Source organism: Monodelphis domestica, chromosome 4 (genome assembly GCF_027887165.1).
Source record: "Monodelphis domestica isolate mMonDom1 chromosome 4, mMonDom1.pri, whole genome shotgun sequence".
NCBI classification, from domain to species: Eukaryota; Metazoa; Chordata; class Mammalia; order Didelphimorphia; family Didelphidae; genus Monodelphis; species Monodelphis domestica.
In genome coordinates this window covers 290,953,213-290,975,421 of record NC_077230.1, presented here as the reverse complement: position 1 = coordinate 290,975,421, position 22,209 = coordinate 290,953,213, and the positions used below count along the sequence as shown (strand labels likewise).

Genomic DNA, 22,209 nt, shown 5'->3' with positions numbered 1-22,209 from the left:
GTTTCTTTTTTGCTCTTCTTGTGCTGAAACCCTTTCTTTTTTCTTATTCTTTTAATAAATAAGCCCATTGCTTAAAATACTCAATAGGATGAAATAGAGCCCAGTGACATTATGAGTTAATGGAGCTTATTAAATAAACTTTGTAATTCCATGGCAAATGAGTCAACAGGTACCTGTAGAAGCACTTCGGGGATAAGAATACAAAAGTGGAAAGAAAAAAATGCTCTCAGCTTTGATGAAGTTACTAGTGAAAAACTGGAAGAAAAAGGAAAATTTTACTTCAATTTACCATTTGCTTGATTAAAATATTTTTTTTTTGGTAAATTGAAGTAATTCTGCTTCTTCAGAGACCCAGATGTGCCAAATTTCACAGCAAAATAGCAATATCAAGGAGACATTGGTGCTAAAGGGGATGGACCTTTGTTGCAGTGGGCAGTTTATAATAATTGAAAGCCAGATGTGATGCTGTAACACAGAAGTATATGCTATCTACAAAACTCCCTGGAGCAGCGGAACCAGATTATAATGTGATTGGGAAGTATTAAACACAATAAGTAAAAATATAATAGAACATAAATAATGTTAATTTATGGTTTTCTAAGTCAATATGTAGCCATTAGGGATGTGTTTCTATTTGAGTATGAGGTGACTGCTGTAACATAAGAAAGCTGGACAACCAGCAGATGAGAAATGGGACAGATTTATTGGTGTTTTTACACTGATCTGTTGTTTTCAGTAGTGATAACAATGGCATCACCATATTTGGACTCTCCTACCTCATTACCTAATGTTCCAGGTCAGGGAATAACTGTGTAGCTTAAGCAGATGAAGAGCAGCTGGATCTGACTGAATACATTCAGAAGAAATCTATGCTAGAAGAGACATCTAAAAGAAATAAAAAGATCATGGTCTATCCTTTCTATCTCTGTCCTTCCCTTTACATTACTAAAAGGCATTTGCAGCTGCAGAATTGTATGACTTCTTAGCTAGCATTTAATTAGTGTTTTAATTTTGGGAGGTGGTTGTTATATTATGCCCATTTTTCAGATGAGGAAATTGAACTCCGAGGTTATAGTCAATAAGTGTTTTAGTCTTCCCAATTCCAGGTCCAGTGCCCTCTCTGTTTCACTGCACAGCTGAATTAAAAAAAAATACATGCTAATACTACTAGTCCTTGTGTACACACACACACACACAAAAGGGGGGGGGGAGAACAGTCTTTTGGAAGAAATGTTTTGTCAGATCACTTCTCTACAGTCATGTAATTGAGTCACGGGCAATAAAAGATCACTGGTGATTTATTGATTTTTTTTTAAGAGCATGATAATAAAAAAGGAAAAGTTGACCACATACACCAGAACATTTGTAGGAGTCAAAGATCTGGTATCACATTAGAGGTTTATTGATTAGGAATTGGATAAACAAATTGTGGTACATTAAAATGGGATGGAATATTATAGGAGTGTAAGAAATGATAGCTAAAAGTTTTATAGCATTTAATATATGCCAGCCACTGCTAAGTACTTGTCAATTATTCTCTCATTTGATACTCAAAAAGTCCTGGAAGGTAGGTACTATTATCCCCGTTTTACAGAGGAAGAAACTGAAGCAGATTAGAGAGAACCCACAAATAGTCACAAATTTGTAAAAAAAAAAAATTCATTGTTTCTTCTTCTTGTTCAACTGATCTGAGTCTCTGTCCTAAGAAGAAAAGGGTCATAAAATGTAAATGCCAAACACTTTGAAACAAGAGCATCAAAATCAGTTTAAATGAAAAAACAGACAATTGGGAGAAAATGGCCTTGCTGTTAACCAGTATTTTTATTTTTTAAAATAATAAGAAATATAGCTGACATTTATTTAGTGTAATTATGAGATGCTTTATATCGTATTTCATTTGATCCTCAGAAAGATCTTGTGAAGCATACAGGACAGGTATTGTCCCCATCTTGGTGATTAGAAAATTGAGGCTTAGGTTAAATCCCTAATCAAGGTCACTTGGCTAATAGGTAGCAGTTCTGGGGTACGAACCCAGGTGTTTTTACTTAAGTCCTGTAATCTTTGCAGTATATCAGATTGCCTCCATGGGTTATTTTGTGAGTTGGATAATAAGGACAATAAGGATCCTATTTTTCCAAGTGACATACTAACACTAATTCTGTATTACTTCCTTTATTTGATTTTTGATGTATAACTTCTGTTTTGGAGAAGTTTGAGAGATCATGAGGATCAGAGAAAACATCTACTCCGCCATCTTGTTGCTCACATGACCCACCATTTCCTTTGTTTCAAAGCTTTAACTTGACCCATGGTTAAAGTGATTAGCTGGTTTTTGCATTCCATCAAATGAAAAAATATAGCCAATGTTCTTGTCCCCATTACTACAGATATCTTGAATATGTATGTTGTTTTAGTACCTTTCTTTTGGGTGTAATTGTACATCAATGTAATATAAGATTCAATCCAATTCCAGCTCCAGCATTCTTTTCCTAGCAGCATGGCCAAGAGCAAATTGCAACCTCTTACTGTAATTTCTTCATTTGTAAAGACAGAGACAGGGGGAGATTAGAGATCTCTATAATTCTGTCCAGCTCTGCTGTTTTAAGATTCTATAATTCTTCTAAATTTGAAAAACTTTGGGAAAAGGTCATAATTGGTCTTTTTCTCTGGGGAGTCAAAGTACTAAAAAAGTAGTTTCACAGCATAATGAAGGACTGATGTTTGTAGAGTAGAGATAGGTGATTAGCAGAACCAGCACAGGAAAGAAGGGAAAGTAGAGTAGATAGATATGAAGCAAGATTTATTGGTAAGAAGAAACAAATAAACTATGAAACTAACCAATAAACTATAAATAAAATTGTAACAAAATGTCAGTGTAATGGATCACAAGCTTTGATAGATCCTACCTAGCAGACAATTGATACAGTGTGTCCCCAAAGTCTTAGCATAGTTTATTAAAGCGTTAATAGCTTTAAACTGGGCTAAGACTTTTGGGATACCTTATATAACTGGTGTCTAAGGACCAGCTTAATTCAGAGAAGTTCATCACTAGGTTAGTCTCAGGTGATGAAATTTTTGACCACAGTTAACTCTGATCATCTATTAGGAAGTTCCAACATTAATACAAGCACAGAACTGTGAAATACAATTGAAATATTAAACTTTAGAATGGTATTTTTTTCTCTTGACAAATTTGATTTTTTATATTTTGAATTTTTATTCAGAAGTTTTAGAAATTAAATTTAGAGTAAAACAAAAATTTACTGTATTCCATTAATTTGAATATTGTGTTCTAATGGTCTACTGGGTGACTTGGGAACCTGACTGAATTATTTAGACTACTACCTCAGACAGCTTACTGTGATCCTAGGGAGGCACTTTACCTAAGTGCCCACTGCTCATGGAGCCCCTCCCTCCCTCTCATTGGATTGTGGAGACCTCTTCTCTCAGAATCTCCATTTAAGGAAGGAACCCAGGACTTCATTTCCCACCACCTATACTCCTGCACTAATTCATCATTATCCCATGGGGGAGAGAGAGGTACCACCTCTTGCCCTCCCTCTACTATTTTGTGCTTCCTTTTGTATGTTGTTTTCCCTATGTGATTGTAAGCTACTTGAGAGCAGAGATTGTCTTTCAGCTTTCCTGGTTTCTCCAACAATTAGCACAATGCCTGACATATATAAGCATTTAATAAATATTTGTTGATTGGTTTAATTTTCCTCATTTGTAAAATGTGTATACTAATAACTTCTACCTCACTGAGTGACTACGAGGATCAAATGAGATGATATATGTAAAACACTTTGCAAATTTTAATATGATATTGAAATAGTTGTTAATATTCTTTCATCAGCTTCATTGTTATTTTAGTAACACTGATTTTTATGAAATAGAATATCTTTCCTTTAAAAAAAATCCTCACCTTCCATCTTAGAATTAATACTGTGTATTGATTCCAAAGTGGAAAAATGGTAAGAGATAGGCAATAAGGATTAAGTGACTTGCCCAGGGTCACACAGCTAGGAAGTATCTGAGGCTAAATTTGAACTCAGAACCTCCTATCTCTAAGCCTGGTTCTCGTTCCACTAAGTCATCTAGCTGCCCCCCGAAATAGAATAATCTAAGACATCAGTGCAATATGAAGTTTTTTCTAAATAGCATATAACATTTTTCTTTTTCTTTATCTTTTTCAGATATAGCTCTGCAAAATGAGGACTCTAGAAATTTTTAGGTTCTCTGTAGGAACTATGAAGATTGAAGCAAAGAAAAATTAAAAAGGAAATCATTTTGAAAGTATGTTTACAATGAACTGATACTTGTTGACAATAAATTGAGTGTTTTTTTTTTAAATAAAGTACTTTAAGAAGATTGTATTTATGTTAAAAAGAAAACTGGACTAACAATGAGGCCAAAGACTTTTCCTGCTACAACGTATTCTGGAAACAGCAGACAGAGATTGCAAGAGATTCGTGAAGGGTTAAAACAGCCTCCCAAATCCTCTGGTCAAGGCTTACCTGTTGGACCAGGCAGTGACACTTCCTTGGACACCAAAATCTTGGTAGTAAAAGATGCTGCAAGACAGCAACAGATGAAACCCACTCCAAAGTTTGGACCTTATCAAAAAGCTTTAAGGGAAATCAGATATTCTTTGCTGCCTTTTGCCAATGAATCCAGTGCAGTGGATGTAAACCGACAGATGTTACAGGAGTTGGTCAAAGTAGGATGTGATCAGGTAGGTGTATGGATTCTCTTTGGATCTTTGGGTGGTATCAAGTAGTAATACATTGGGGAGTAAAGCGAAAGTCATGTTTTAGCAAGTGTTAGTGTATTCTGAGATCCAGATTGGTCGCTTATTACAGAGAAGATTTCTGGGCTTAATAATTGCTCTTATTAATTAGTAATAGTATACATTTATCTTTCCTATACAAGGACTTTAGGCACATCTGGAAAGTTCTATCATCTTTTCTGTACTTTAGAAGCCAGGAAAGACTCCTGCACTTAACTTGCATCATGGCTTCATTTAGTTTTCAGTTAATGGATTTTCTGTTCAAATGTGTTGGTTTGGTCTTCATATCCTTTCTCAGACTGTACTTACTCTCATTTCAGTGTTGTTAAAGATGTGTAGGCAGTTCTTATGGGTAGATGAGAAGGAATAGAAGAGGGAGGGGGGGAAAGTCAAGCCATATGCAGATTAATTGCAAATAGATCCAGAAATAGTATCAGTATTTATGTACCTTTTTACTGTTTCATGTGCCCGACTGTGACCATTAAGAACATTCTAGCTAGAGACAATTGGGTCTAAAGTAAAACTAGACAGCATTTTGTAAGTCTTCATTAATAAAAATAATCTTTCCTTGTGAATGGGCTCCTGAAAGTCATTGTTGCACCATCTGCTATCTAGTCATGGTTGCTTTTTCAGGACTAGAATAAGCTGGGAACTTTTGCTACCAAAGTGCCTTGAAAAACGAGATTTCACTTTCAGAGCAAGTGAGGGTTGTTTGAGTAGTTTAGTTTCTTCAGAAAGTATAGGAATGAAAATACAAGAAATAAAGCAAATACTCCTAGTATTTCATACATGATTGTTAAAGATAGAGGATATTATTTGCATTCAGATTCTTCAGAACACACTATGTATTGAAAGACTTGGTTGCCTTTCAATCAACATATAACTTAGTTTGGACCAGAACTCGGATTTCACTGGCATAGTTATAAAACCATTCAGTTGGGAAACCAATGCAGACAACCCCTCTTCAGCAAGTTATTGTCTCAAAGAATTGCCTGGGAGCACTGAAGGGAGAAAAGGGAACATTTTTGGGTCAGGGAAGTAGAACTTGAACTTGAGTCTTCCTGATTTGAAGTTGAGGATTCTGCTAGCTACACTGCCTCTTCTTTCCATGACTTTCATTTTACTGGTTTTCATAGTGTTTGTGAAGCCATTCCTGCTTTTTTTCAGTCTCCTTCCTCAAGATGCTGAGGCTGTACAGAGGACCAAGTGTTTTATGGCATGCATTGTTGTATAGAAAGTGTTTTACAAAGCATGAAATCAGAAATAATGTGGTGCAGAGGGTTTCTAGCAGTGTAAAATGACAGCAGAAGGCATGACCTTGCTCACTGCAAAAATATGAAGCTAAATAGGCTGCCAAGTGTTATTCCCTGACAAACAAAAAGCTTGATGGGTTTGAAAGTACAGAGGGACCAGTCTTGGGGAAACATCAGAGTGAGATCATGGAGAGACTGGCAGGTCAGCAGCAGAGTTTAAAATCTGTCCCTGTAAATCACCCGCAAACAAAGAGGTTATTAGAGATGGCATATTGGGTGCAGTTATGTTTCAGCTGTGATAAAAAGAAGCAAGTGAAGCATGTGATCCAAAACACAGGTGGAATCCCACTGTATCACAAGCCATTAGTGATAATTACATTACAAAATGTAATGTAGAGGATGCCTTCTTTTCTGTTTCCGACTGGGTGAGATCCCAGTGCATTCAAATGAATAAGGGTGGGCATGCCAGTGAAGTTGTAAACAACAAAAGTACACTTATTTTAATTGCTCTCATAAAGGGAACTGTTTACCATGCTTAATGCCTCTGAAAAATTAAACCTAAAGTCAATTTATTGTGTAGTGTTGCTTTGTAACTCAAAACAGCTGTACCTCCACCCATACCACCCACCTCAACCATCCTGGCAAAATTTGACTATGTCTGGATGTGGAGGGAACCTATCCTTATCTTAAAAGGTTTTTTAAAAGCATTCTGGGAAGAAAGATATTATATAAACCCAAACAATGGAAGATGAGACAAAGTGATTGAACACCTCTAGTTTTTGTCTCATTCTGCTGGATAGAACTGGGTATCATTGTAATTCAAATAGGATACTTAAAAGAGAACCCAGTTGTAGCTGCACATGTCTTCCATCTCCTCTTACCCCTCCTCCCTTCCATCTGCTTTGAGCCTTATTCCCTTTCTTCATCTTGATGGGAAAGAATTTAAACTCTTTTCCCATAATCTGGTAGGCATAGTGTTTTATTTTGATTTGGCTCTGTTGAAGATTGTACCAAAATGTTGCTTTTGCCATTTTCTTCCAAGTAGGCTTAATTCAAAATGCTTCACTCCTCTACCAATTGTGTTTATTTTTCCTTAAAATAAGTGAAGACTTAAGTCCCTCTGCCCTTTCCCCCTGCCCTCATATATTCTATGTAATGAGGCTGTGAATTAAACTAAATAGCCCAGTTACTAAGGCTCTATATAAATCCTCTAGAGGAGGAAAATGATCCCTGTGCCAATAACTTTATTCCTTAAAGAAAGCGTTCCTTTTAATGCAAAGTCCCATGTTTTTCAATGAGTTGAAAAGATAAGTTTTCCAGCATGAGTGTCATGCATTTCTGAGTATCAGTTTGGTTATATTTTATTGGCCTGTAATGAAGTTTTGGGGTCCTAGCTTTAGCTTATCTCCTTATTTTTCATTTCATTCCAGCTTTCTTTTGCATACTTTTTTCTTTGTCACAGATTACTTTTTTTTTTTTTAAGAAAGAAATAAGTTTTTGAGTCTCCCCCCCCTGCTTTTTGGCAGTCTTTTAAGAACCACTAATTTGATTATACAGAAATTGTAGTATGAAGAATGTTCCCATTTTTCTGGAACTAATACTTTTATAATTCATTTACCAGCTAGTTATATTACAAATTGCATATTATAGCTAGCAAGTTCAGCATGTACTATATAATATGTAGTTTTTGGTTATGTTAGTGGATTGAAAATGAAATGCTTCTTGAGGACAACTAGCTTATGTAGAACTGGAGAATTAAAAGTTTGTTTATTAAGGAAAGGGAAAAAGCTCTTTGCATTTTTCTAATCTAAAAAGGAAGAAAGATTCTGTTTCTTAAACCTAGGAAGTACCAAAACTAGAAAGATAGGGTTAAATAGAGCCCTTAGCGACCCCATTGTCTCACTTTGTATATCATTATCATGAAATCTCAAAATGAAAAAGGACCAAAGCCAAGTATAACAAAAATGGAAATTATTCAGCCAAGTATCCCATAACCACTGTACTCTGTTTTCCCTTTTACACATTCTGTCTCCAATACTTCTTAATAATCTGTAAAAAGTTAAATGTTTGGGGAGGTGGATTAAACTCATAACCATTGGCTCAGCTAGGATTTTTTTTTTCTTTTGCATCTTTTGGAGGTTAAGCCGACTGCTGTAGGATCTAGAGGTATATTGTAGAGGGTTTGTGAACTTGGGGGAAAATTAAATCTTCATTTTCACTAATTTCCAGCTGATATCTAGTATTTCCTTCAGTTATTTTAAAACATTATTTTATGCCCTTGATTCTAATAGCATCCATGTGAAAAAAGTATTACACAACTTATCATTTTTTTTAGTGATTCTAATGAGGAATCCATATGCTTCTCCAGACTGCCAAAATGGGTCAGTCATACAAAAAAAAGATAAATAACTCCTGATCTAGAAAAACTTTCAATAGCTCTGCCCTAGGTCCCAAATGATTCCTAACCCCTTCAAGCCCCAGAATCAGAAGTTCAAGATTCCACTGCTGTCCTTGGTAGTGATAATAGCAACCAGGAAGTCTAGAAGTATTTCTGACACTTGGGGTTCTAGAATTTTTATTCTCAATCTCAGTCTTTGTACTTCCTTTCCAAAGTGTATCTGGTTTGTGCAGAGCACCTACCCTGGCTTCTTCAGGCCACAAGCTTAGGAGATAATTTGGCCACAGCAATATTATTAGGAAAAATTTTAAGTACTGTGAGAATCAGTCTCACTCTTATAAATGAGGAGATCCATAGACCAACCAGCCTATGATTAAGTGATGAAATCAAATGAACATAGTGATTATATGTTTCTTAGTTCTGAGAGGAAAAATTAACATGCTTAGGCTAGTTCAATTTTAGGATTCTTTTTTTTTTTTTTTTCAAAAGAAGCAGAAAAGGTGTAAAATAGAGCACTAGATTTGCAGTGAGGAGAGACTTGGGATTCAAAACCTGCCATTGACAGTTAACTAGCAGAGGGACTACAACCAAGGATCTGAACCCTATTTCCTTATCTGTAAAATGGGAATAATAATAACATTGATATTTATCCAGGTTGTTGGTGGGGATCAAATGATATAATGACATGGTTTAAGGAAAAGGTTATATTTACATTTGGAGTCAGAGGACTGAAGTTCAAATTAGAGCTTTGCTTCTTATTATTAGTCATTTAACTTCCTTTATCTGTAAAATTAAGAGCCAAGATAGACATTCCTTAAGGGACCTTCTTGCTCTGAGCCTTTGATTCTATATCAAGTGCTTTGCATATTTTAAAGAGTTATGTAAATATTTATTATTTTGTGCGGTTTTGGTTATTGCTGCTCTTCCGGACCTCTCGTTTCAAATTTTGGTTATCAGATGATGTGCTGTTGTTTAGTCATTTCAGTTGTCTCTCTCTTCATGACCCCATTTGGGGTTTTCTTGGCAAAGATACTGGAATGGTTTGCCATTTTCTTTTCCAACTCATTTTACAGGCGAGGAAACTGAGACCAATGGGGTTAAATGATTGTTCCAGATCACACAGCTAGTAAATGTCTGAAGTCAAGTTTGAACTCTGGTCTTCCTGACTCAAAGCCTGGCACACTATCCACTACACCACCTAGCTGTAATGCCATACCTCATTCCAAAATGTTTTCTTATGTTCTGACATTTCTTATTAGTATAATCATAGTATTCTTCATCATCTTCAATCTCATTTGCCATATTCTTAGTGTCTAAGTGGGATTACCTTATTATTGTGAACATCAGTGATTTAAAGAGACAAAATAACCTATAATTGATTTCGGGTATAGATAAACCATGTACCTTTGTTGCTAACCACAGGGTTTCTTTTGTAGTAAGAGTGTCATAAATCTTTGTGGTTATATGTAAAAGAATAGAAAGTGAATTTGTGTGGGGGACACTCGCATAGGAGTAAGGGAAGATCAAGAAAGATCTCATTAGAAGGTCATCCTGAGGTAGCATTTTGCTCTGATGATTAATATGAGATAATCTGTATACTTCGAAATTGTAAAATGGGATTTAGAAAAAAAGTAAATCTCTGGATCAATGTTTCTCAACTGCTGCCTGAAGGGAGAATAGTCTAAATAATCAGTATTCATTCTTTAAAAATACCTGTAGAGGGAGAGAATTAATCAGGTTATCACAGCTTGATGGACAGATGGACATAGCCCTTTCTCATTGAGCAACCCTATGATGTGTCATTTGATCTCCTGAATGAATGTATTTTGAGGAAGGGCATCTCTGTTTTGTGCAAATGATCAGTATCAGTTATCTTGCTAGATGTCTTATAATAAGTGAATAAGTTAGCACTGGATTATTGGAGAAAAAGGTCACTAAATTTTGAAAGAGAAGACTTCGAGGCTCACCTCAGGTACTACCTCTTATTTTTTTTTTAAAGAATTGGTGCTAAGTATCAGTTCCCAGGCAAAAGAGCAGTTAAGAGCTAGGCAATTAGGGTTAAGTGACTTGCCCAAGGTCACACAACTAGGCCATTTCTGAGGCCAAAATTGAACCCTAGACTTCCTGCCTCCAGACTCTTTATCTACTGAGCCACTTAGCTGCCCCACCACCTCTTATGAAAATAAAGCCTTTTTGGACCCCTCATTGCTCCTGAGCTCTCTCTTTCCTCGAATTATCTTCTGTGTATAACTACATATTACATTCCCCCAATGATGGTAAACTCCTTGATTTCAGGAACTTTTAAAAAAATTTGTCTTTGTAATCCCAGGATTTAGCACATAGGGTAGCTTACATAGTCTCTGGGGAGAAACTTTCTTTGTCCCTATCATCTATCTCTCCATGGGCCTTCCTTCCTTCCTGAAGCAAATGAATATGCAAGTGTATCTAGATTTACTTGTTACCTGTGTTTTCTGTAAAGGCTTTCAGGATTCTTGTAAGAATTTTTTATGACTAATGTGAAGTGAGAGATTGCTAGAAATCCTTTCATGTACCAATAACTTCAGTCAAAAGAGAGGTCCTTATTTAAATAATGAAAGTTAAATAAAAACATTGTTTATAAATTAACCAGTCCTCTTGTTCTCGGACTTTAATCACTAGAGTTCTTTTTGGTGTTAAGCTGTGGTGTGTATATATATGCATTATTAATGATGATAATGCATAGTACATCAATAATATTAGTAACACAATATTAATAATTAATATATTGTTAATAATGATACATAATTAATTTTTATAGCATTGTGAGGTTTGCAAAGTACATATTTATACACATACTGTCTATATTATAAATCATTGTAGTTATGAATCTATAAATTTATAATTATATGTTTGAGCCTCAAAATAACCCCATGAATTATAGGTCATCCCAGTTTATCAGATGAAAAAACTGAGTCTGAGAGAGTTTCAGTGATTTGCTCTGGGTCATACGAACCAGTGAGGGGTGGAGACCAACTTCAGATTTAGGTTTCTTTCATTCTAAAAGTCCAGCACTCCATCCATTATACCACCTAGTTGTCTCAATTAAAAAAAAAAAATATTGAAAAACAGAAAAAACAGTTTCATCTTAAATTTATACAGGATTACTATTTCTTTGTGCGTTGGTAACGAGATCCCATTTTAAAGTTATTTCATTAAAGATATTTTGCATTAATGAGTTCAATTAATGAGTTCAGGTGATAATGAATATTATTTCTTTGCTTGTTCAAAAAGGAAAGGTCTTTGTATCACTGAAAACTTTTTTTAAGCTCATCTTCTGTCTTAGAATCAATACTACCAGATATTGTTTCTAAGACAGAAGACTGGTAAGTGCTAGGTAATGGGGCTTAAGTGACTTGCCCTGGGTCACACAGCCTAAGAAGTGTCTGGGGCTAGATTCGAACCCATGATCTTCCATTTAGGCCTGACTCTCAATCACTGAGTGATCCAGCTCCTTTCCCATTTACCCCCATTGAAAACTTAAGACTACTTAGTAAGTCACCAGTATTGAGGAAAGAAGAAAACACACAGTTCTTTAAATTCTTTAAATATGTGAATGTCACACTAAAGTAACAGGAAGTTGTATTACAATGGTATTTGGGTGTAGCTGTTCCTTACCACTTCTTTCCCCTATTTTAGGTTTAAATCTGCTCTTACTTATAAATTGCATACGTTATGTGATCAGGCTATGAAATTATTTTGACAAAAGACAGATAAATTATTCCTTTTTGTGCTGTCTTCTTAATTATGCCTGTTGGTGAGTGGATGATACTTGATGACACCTTTTATTAATAAAGAAGATAAAAGCTGCATGTGTTCATAAGTATTCTTGATCATAGAGCATGTAATTTCATTTTCAGGATGTTTGTGAGACGCTATATAATATCAGGGAAGAACATTCATCTGAGATTCAAAGAACTTGGTTTCAGGTTCTATCTCTGTCACTTCAGTCACTCAGCAAAGCCCTTATTAAATTCCCACTGTGTTCCAGGTACTTCTAGTGCCCAATAAAGACAAAACAAAAAAACAGTCCTGGACCATAAGGAGCTTACTTTCACGCTATAGTACATCCAAGTGTGCTGGTGGCAGAGCTCACTGTTAATTTTTCAAACTGTGAGCATCAGCAACCACTACAATTAGAGATCAGCAAACACTACAATTCAAGGCTTGGTTTATTGTTTTGTTGATTTTCTAGATTTAAGAAAGTTATGGAGGATATGAAAATATTACTTAAATGTGCCCCATCCCCCAAAAAGTTGATTGTTCAACATTTGCCAGCCCTATATTATTCATTATTAATATGTTGTCTCCACTTAAGAAGAATGTGAACCCACTGAGGGTAGAAACTATTGTTGCCTGACTTTATATCCCATGGGCTTGGCACAGTAACCATTTACAATACAGTAATACAGTAAGCACTTAGAAACTGTTTATTAACATTCAAGAAGAACTTCTGGACACATAAGACAGGCTAAATCCACAGTGATGGGAATAGGGCTCTAATAACTGGAGGAACTTGAGCTGAAGAGAGTGGAAGCTAGGATTTCCCAGAGGTAGAGGTAAGGAAGAGCATTCCAGATTGGGGAAGAAAGACAGTCTGGGAATAGGCAGTCAGATAACCTCACTGGTCTCAGCTTCATTGTCCAAAAAATGAAGGATCTGTTCTATAATTTTCTGACACTGGGTGTTATCTTTTGTAGAACTGTGAAATAAGACTAATGCATTAGTCTAGAAGGAAATCATGTTAAGGATCCTAAAGAGAACTCTTTGCCATTTCCTCACCTCTCCTAGAGGCCCATTTTGAGACTGATAGAATTATGAGTTAAAAGAAACCAGCATTCCAGCATGAATTGGTCATATATCACTATTTGGTACAGTTCTACTTTCTCAGGATAAATCATAATATGGATAGTATTGTCTCAATTTAATATCCTACTCGCTTCACCAAAAATACATTTTTCATTGGTTTATTTTGTTTAACATAACATTGTATCGTTCATTTCAGTTCATTTTTAATACCTACTATATTCAAGGCTATGAATTCAGCCTATAAAAAGTCTTAGAGCTTTCCTTCAATCTCCCAAGGCTGCTCAGTTGGAGAGAGAGGAGAGTTTCATAATTGTCCTATACTTAGCTTCAGTCCAACCTAAGAATTTGCTTGTCATCTTCCCTCCCTTTCCTTCCCACCTTGAGCTGTTGTGTATTAAGTGAGGCATCAAGGCACTTAACAATGGTGTGTTAACAAAATATCCCTTTAGTGAATGAGTGTTATTCTCCTGGTTGGTTGTCTGTAGTTTGTTTTTGAGATTCTTTTCAGTTTCTTCTGTTATATATAGCTCTCACGCTTCTGGGTGGTAAAGATTAAAACTCAGGGAGAAAAAGACATTAGAACCGCCTTTTGATGGGATTATGATGTTTTAAATTAGCTTTTAAAATAGTCATTCCCCAACTTCTCTTTAATTCACTTACTAGATGGCCCCCAAGGTCCCTTCCCCACTCCGACTCTATCATGCTATGTTCATAGTTCTTTATAATGTAGCATAGTATTAATTCACCACATAGACTTTTTAAAATTAAGTATAAGTCAGTTCCCTGCAACAAATAAATATAAAGCAACTACTGTGTATGAGGCACTGTCTAGGTACAGGGAATAAAAAATAAGATATAAAATATGAGGCTATTCCTTTCTTTGCCTCATTGCCACCACATTTTGTTAAAATTAAAGATAATTCTCTGCTCTCTTGATGATAATTTTATGCAAAGTGCCTCCATTATTCTTTTGGAGCTTATTTATTAATATGTAATTCTGCTAGAGTTGTTGACATGTCTTCTTGGTGGGGGGAAGGAGGGAATGCCTGCCCTTTTATTCATCATATTCTCCCTCTTCTATTCCTCTCCTCCAACAACCAGTATTGTGTTTTGTACATAGTAAATGCTATATAGATATTGATTTGGGTGACCAGTTTTTAAATAATAATAATAGTATATGTGTAGCCTTAATACTAGAACTGCCCTAGCACATGAGGTGGTGGTTGATAGTGGAGAGAGTATTGAAGCTTGAGAAACTTGGAATGGCTATTTTAAAAAATTCTTTTAATAGTATCATTGTCCCATTATGCAACTTCATTTGTGTTCCCTCTGTCCTGAAGGAGTGCATGTATGGTATGCATGACTTTCCTAGTGGTTTTGATTTATCATTTGGTGAGTTAGGATATTAGAAAAAAGAATTAGTCATGTGATAGGAATAAAGGTTGCTTTATCCAAAAGTGTGCTTTCTCAATCAATAAATGTGCCCTGTGAATTTAAAACAGCTTCATTTGTGTTCTAAAAGCTTTTTATTTGGGTGAAGGGGGAAGCTTTTTATTCATCATAGAGTGAGTCATACTTAGTATCCATGAGGCCAAGAGATGTGAGAGAACATCCTGGAATGAACTGAGCTAGGTGGAAAAATTTTAACTATAAAATTACTTGGGATAAGCCTGGAGGACATTTAAGGAGCCAGGATGTACATGTCTTCCCTCCTAATCCTACCCTTTTACCAAGATGTAATTAGTCTGTTAATAATAAAGCCATCCCCTAAGATCATAGAAACCCTTTAGTCCAGTAGTTTATTCAGATGTAATGGTTTTACTAAACTGTCCTTTATCCTTCAGTAATTTTAGACTAGAAACTTAAGTATAGGTCCCCAACTTGCTGGTAGATCTTGAAGGAAGTTACCATTCCCCATAAAGTCTACATCTCTTTTCTGAGGTTCCCACTTCTACTTTGAGACTTCATTGTTATCCTTTTTTGTACCACTCATTTTGGGAAATGAAAAGTAACTTTGTCTCTCAAAAAGTTTGGGGACCTGTGCCTTAAACTTCTCTTTGGCTCGTTCCCTCTCATTTATCCAAGAAGAGGAGCGGAAATTCAGCTAACCAGTTGACAGATTTTTTTTTTAAATTGGACATTATGTGCAATGTTTTATACCTGGGACAAATCCTGTAAAAAAGTGAGGGAAAATATCTTCTCACATATTTTCTTTGGGGCAACTTGTTCTTTAAATTTAGCAAAACTCATTTTCAATTGTTTTGCGGTTATTCTCACCATTTACATTGTTGTTACATATTGGTTTTTTGGCTCTTCTCTTGGCATTTGTTCATGAAAACATTTCTGTTCCTCTGTTTTCATCATGTTCATCATTTCTTATGGCATAGTAATAATAGTCCATTACTTTCATGCATCACAACTTGTTTGGCCAGTCCCCAATCATTGGGGCATCTCTTTTGTTTCCAGTTCTTTGCTGCCACTAAAAAGGTCCTGCTATAAAAATATTGGTATACTCTATAAAAATTCCTTTCTTTTTGTCAGTAACCTTTGGGATACATGCCTAGCAGCAGAATCTCTGTGATGTGATGTGAACATTTCAGTTGCTTTCTTTGCATAACTAATGATAGCTCTAGCATCAGTATAAAGTTTTTAGCTTTACAAAAAGCTATACAAATATTATCTCATATTAGCCTCACAAAAACCCTGGGAAGTAGGCACTACTAATATCCCCATTTTATAGATGAGGAGACTAAGGCAATCAGATCAAATGACTTGCCCAGAATCATACAGCTAGGGTCTGAGGTTAGATTTGAACTCAAATTTTTTTACTCCATATCCTCTTGATGCCTAGTCCAATGCTTTATCCACTGTGCCATCTAGCTGCCAAATTTTTGGAATAGTTGTACTAACATCATGCCACAGATAGTGTAGTACTATGCTTATCTTTCCACAAGGTTTCTAACATTGATTCTGTGGAACATACTATCATATGGTTGTTTATAGTTTGCCTCTCTTTTTGAGAACTGTTTATTCTTATTCTTTGACTACTTATCTATTAGCCAATGGCTTTTGTTTTCTGAATTTGTTAGTCTTGGATATCTTGGATAATAAACCTTATCATAAATTTGATACAAAGATTTTCTTCAGTTGATCTCTTCCTAGATGCACTGATTTTGTTTGTGTAAAAGCTTTTTCAGTTTCATGTAATCTGTTTTGTCTCTTGTAATTACCTATATTCCTCTTTTGGTTAAGACTCTATCCCCTCCTCATACTCTATAGCTTGACTTTCAGGGCATCCTAGTATCTCTGTGATGACACCCCTAAAGTCACCACAGGGAACCTAGGATACCTGCTGTACTGTATTCTAAAGCCTTCTTAAAATGCCCTTAGCCAGCAACACTTTTCACAAGGATCACAGGACCCCCACAATTCTGAGATAATCCATCTTGTTCACTCTAAATTCCAGAAGCCTCAGGAACAGAATGCTCTTATTAAGGACTTAGACCATTAGTGCATACTGTCACGCCCAGCAGGTGTTTCATGAGTACAGATTCTAAATTCATCAGTCCAATAGGAAAGCAAATGAAAGCTTAAAAAATAAAGCTCTTCAAGCCAGCAGCATCTATCAAGTTTCAATCTATGTAAAGGGACTCTAGGTGTTTCTCTCCTTTTCCAGCTGTCTTCCCTTTCAGCTTTCTAGCTCTCATTGGTTGTTTCCTTTGGTGAAGATCCATCTACTCTTGCTCCTACCATGTAGTGTTTCTTCAAAGAGGCTCCCAAATGATAAAGGTCAAAATTCAGCATATAGTTTTAACATTATATATGAATAGAATTGAAGGGCGATAATGTGGCAAACTCAGATTAGCAATGAGATGGGTGGACATTTGTTTTAGTGGTGCAGAGAAAAACTAGATAGAATCCAGGCAAATCAGCTTCAAATAGTAAATCTTCACTTCTTCCATAGGTTAAAAGAAAAAAAATAACACTCCATTCTTGGTTTCTCTTACATCTCATTGCCATTCTCTCTAAAAACTGGTCTCAATAGGTAATGGATAATTGATCTTTATTAGGCAAATGCTTTAGGAAACTTCTAGTGGTATGATTTTTGAATATCCTTCTCAATTTGTCATTTCCACTATTTTCAAAGTTGATGTGTTTATTACATCCAAATTCTCACATTAGCTATATTCTTTTATTTGTTTTGAAAAGTCTGTTCAATGGAAATTTGGAAATGGAAACTATTTTATTTTTTTAAATAAAATATATTTTAACTCATTGATGATGCCAAATTGAATGAAGTAGCGAGTCTGATGAGATAGAATTTTCAGAGTGTATTAAATTTTTTAAATGGATTGGATTTTATAGAATTAAGTTGAATGCAGATAAATGTAGGAAGATTCACTTATGACTAAGTAATCAAATATGAAAAAGGGAAATAGTTTTTTCCTATTACTGTAGTGCATAAAGATCAAGGAATATTGGTAGGTTTTTTGGAGGGGAAAATCTTTAATAGAAAATGAGTCAACAAGGTAGCATTCTTACATAAAAAGCTAACCAAATGTACTTGATCTGCAAGTCTGTGATCTAGGAACAAGCACTTAAACCCTTTGGGATGATAAATCAGTCCCGATATAATAGGCTGGTCAGGTCAGCGCACTGTGTCCTGATTTGGAACCTGTATCTTCAGCGAGATTCATTAATCAGAACGTATTTTCTAGGTACTTATTGTGTGCCAAGTGTTATGCTAAGTGCTGAGGATACAAAGAAAAAGCAAAATTTTGCCTTGTCTTCAAAGAATTTATATTCTACTAGGGGAGACAACATTCATATACATGAGTATGTGCAAGATGTCTCCCCAGTTTATAAAAGGTGATCTGAGAGGGGAAAGGCACTATTGGCTGAGGTATCCCAAAGACTAAAAGAAGGTACTATTTTAACAGAGTCTGTGAAGCCAGGGATTCTGAGAAGCAGAGGTGATAAGGGGAGAGTAGTAATTTATAAGACTGGTAAGCTAGGATAGTAACATGCTGTAAAGAGCTTTATATGCCAAGCAACCATTTACATTTGATTCTAGTGAACCACTGGAATTTATTAAGTTGGGGAGAGGAGGAGAGGGGAGATGGCATTATCAGACCTGTTCTTTAGAAAATAATTTTATTTGTTGTGTGAAGGGCAGTGTGGAGTGGGAAGTAATTAAGGCAGGGAGACCAGTTAAGAGGCTATTGAAATAGTCTAAAATAAGAGATGATGAGGGCCTGAATTAAATTAAAAAGAGGAGAGGATATATATTTATTGTTGTTGTGGAGAAACAATTGGCAACTTATTGGTTAATGTCTGATAGGAGATTAGAACTCAGGAGAAAGACTACTGAATAAATATGGGAGTAGTTTGCAAGAGATAATTAAATTCAGAGGAACTGATGACATTACCAAGTAAGAATATAGAAAGCCAAGGAACTTTGGGAATGCCCATAATTTATTGGCAGGATATTGTTGAAGATCCAGCAAAGGGTGCTTTGAAGAGTGATAAAAACCAGTAGGAAGAGGACCAAAGGAAAGCAGTGGCATGAAAATTGGATCAAAAGAACTAGGTTTCAAATAATGGTTCTATACTCACTATTTCTGCGATTTTTGAAGAAATCACTTTACCTTTTTGCACCTCAGTTTCCTTTTATTTATAAGAAGAAATTGTACTAGCTGACTTCTGATTCCTCTACCAGCTGCAAATTTAAGAGCCTCTGTATGTATCTTGTATTTCCTATTCATTTGTTTTTCCACTATTAGAATGTAACATCCTTGAGGACAAGAAGTGTTTTTGTCTTTCTTTTTCTCCCTTACATTGAACATAGTACTTGGCACATAATGGGCTCCTAATAAATGCTTGTCAGTTTATTTGATTGCTCTTTCTACTTGTTCTGAGTGACCTCACAAATGGAAAGAGAACCAGCCCTGACATAAGAGGACATTAGTCCAAATCCCACCTCTGTGTAACCTTTGACAAGTCAGTTGTCCTACATTATCCTCAGTTTCCTCATCTGTAAAGTGAATGGATTGGACTAAAATAATTTTAGTTCCTCCAGCTTTAGAACTATGATCCTAATATCCTGACTTGTGTTATTTTATTTGGCACAAGTATGTATGTTTCTGATGTGATTAAAAGCTCCTTCAGGGTAGGAACTACATTTTCTAAAACACTTGTATTCTTAAAATTTCTCATTTTTAACACACTGTGGTATAATCGAACGTAATGGACTTCTCCATTAGTGGCAGTGTAATGTCCCTGAACAATCTGCAGGGATCTAGGAGAAAAAACACTATCCATAAGCAGAGGACAAACTGAGGGAGTAGAAACACCGATGAAAAGCAACTGCCTGACTACAATGGCTGAGGGGACATGACAGAGGAGAGACTCTAAACGAACACTCTAATGCAAATACAAACAACATGGCAATGGGTTAGAATCAAGAACACATGTGATAACCAGTGGAATCACGTGTCGGCTACGGGGGGTAGGAGGGAGGAAAAGAAAATGATCTTTGTCTTTAATGAATAATGCATGGAAATGATCAAATAAAATACTATAAAATTAAAAAAAAAAAGAATGTAAGCTCCTTGAGGACAGAGACTCCCTAGAATTTCTCCTATGGTACACTTAACATGGTGCCTGGTTTACAGCAGACAATGCTTATTGACTATCAGTGTCTTAAGTCTTAAGAATTAAACCAATGTGTTTTAATTAATTAATTATTTTATTAATATACACTTCCACCCTACATGCTATCAAATTCTTTTTTTTTCTCCCTTTAGAAAGGAAAGAAAAGCAGCAAAATAATTTATCCCAGACAGCATTTCCTTGGTGCCTTCAAGCTTAATTCTATTTTCATAACTGTATTTCCTGATCACTCAGGTCTGTGTCTCACTCAGAAAGCTTTCATAAGCTGAGGGCTAAAAAGTTTACTTGGTTTCCTGCTTAATCTCCAATTGGGGATCTTGTGTAGTCAGATTCATTTTAAGGGAAATCTGCTAAATAAAAACAACAACAAACTCTGTGGATCTAACTCCTTACCCTAGTTGCCTTTGTGGACTCAACTTCTGTTATTCAAATGAATCTAATAAAGTTCAGTGGTCTATAAAAAAAAAAAAACCAAGCAGAAAATTTTGTATTTGACCTTGAAGATCATATATAACCTGCAAGTATGTATACATATACCTATAAATAAATATATCTATGATATAAATTATTTCTATAACATATACATTAAAAAAAATTTCTCATTTTTAGTAGGAGCTGCTCAAGAAATGCTTATTGAATGGAACTGGAAAGGGTCTGGGATTCAAAGCGAAAAATGAGAGAATTGTAGGAGAGAAGGGAGACTTAAAAGAACTTGGGAATCTCCAAGATAGGAAAGGAAAGAAGATGGAGTAAGTGATAATGTGACTAAAGATTCCACAAATTATTGAAGCTTAGTTTGGCATCACTCTGTACTCTATGCAAGCTGTGAACCCCAGATCCTTGGAAAGGAAAAGCTGTCTTTTCTCCTGGGGCTAAATTCCAGGTCAACTATAGTGGTCAAGCCAGTATTTGTTCATTTGAGATTGATCTTTTTCTTATTCTCTAAATGAACAGCTAACCACTGGGGAAAGTTCTTAAATTAAACAGCTTCACCTGCATATTGGGGATCATTTGAACCAACTCTATGTGTTTATAAATAAGATGTTCAGGAAGAAAGGCCTGACTTACAAAAAATAAATGGAACACGTTTCCATATAGTGAGTACCATCAATGGAACTGTTCTGTTATTTGGATCTCAGATGCATATTAGTCCTTAGTCAACTTGGTGAAGTTCAGGGTTGAAAAGGGCCTCTAAAGGTCACCTAGTCCAAGTTACATTGAAACAAAACAAAACAAAAAAATCCCCTCTATTACCCTTTGTTTCAAGTAATCTTTTGCTCAAGAAGACTTCAAGTCTTGTATGGGAACTTGCCACTTCAAGGAGCAACCCATTCTTTTGGATGGCTCTCATCATTAGGAAGTTTTTTCCCTTATACCTATCCTGAAATTCACCGCTTTATAGTTTCTGTGAATTGTTTTTATGTCTGTCCAGAGACCAAACTGTACAAGCCAGATATTTGAATAGGGCTATCGCATTTCCCTCCAAGCCTTCTCTTCTCCAGGCTAAACATTCCAATCTTCTTCAATCCATCCTTTCATGGCATGCACACCAGACACTTTGGAATTCTAGCTGACCTCCTGGATACTTTTTTGAAAAAGTGGTGTCCAGCATTGCATGCAACCTTTGAAAAATAAAGCTTTGGGCTTTACATCTGTTCAGATCACCATTTCTTGGTTCCTTCTTTGTTGAGGGAGGAGGAATCATAATGGCAAGCACCACCTATTCCTCTTCTCAGCTGTTCTGTAAGCAGTTTTCACACTCTTTGATTCCCTCCTAAATATGCTCTCTTGCCAGAGAATAAACTAAATGGCCAACTGAGAACTAGCTATGCTTAATAAATCCTTGAAATAACTGGCTGCTACCTGGACTTCCAGTTGGCTCTGCAGACCCTAGAGCATTCTTTGTTTCAAAATTGGTTCAGAATTAACTCATTGGGATTAGTGTGATATAACAAATTAATAAGAAGTCCTTTTAGTCCTAGAACAGCTCTGCACTCTCCAGTGCGGGGGTAGCACTGTAGGAGTGGATTCCTGTTTGTTGTGAAATACCTTACATTCAAGAAGGTATAACATTGTTGCAGGTTGCCCCATATTGCTTTAGAAGCATGGGAAACTCCCCTTCCCCCATCTCTGTTGGGCTTTTTAGCCTCCCGACCCCCCCCCACCCAAACTTCCTACTCCTTCCTGTAACCCATTGGGAGCATGTGCATGTAAATCTGTATGGCTTCCTCCATCCTTTTATTCATCCAGTA

At 35.9% G+C, this 22,209-nt stretch overlaps 1 protein-coding gene across 1 annotated transcript in view; it reads left to right on the top strand.

Moving 5' to 3' along the window:
* Nucleotides 1-22,209, top strand: part of LATS2 (large tumor suppressor kinase 2) — a 78,774-nt gene that overhangs the window by 14,610 nt on the left and 41,955 nt on the right. The window contains exon 2 of the mRNA XM_007495206.3: nucleotides 4,197-4,735. Within this exon, the coding sequence (XP_007495268.1) occupies nucleotides 4,406-4,735 (330 nt within the window). The 5' untranslated portion in view covers nucleotides 4,197-4,405. The remainder of the gene's footprint in view (nucleotides 1-4,196; nucleotides 4,736-22,209) is intronic.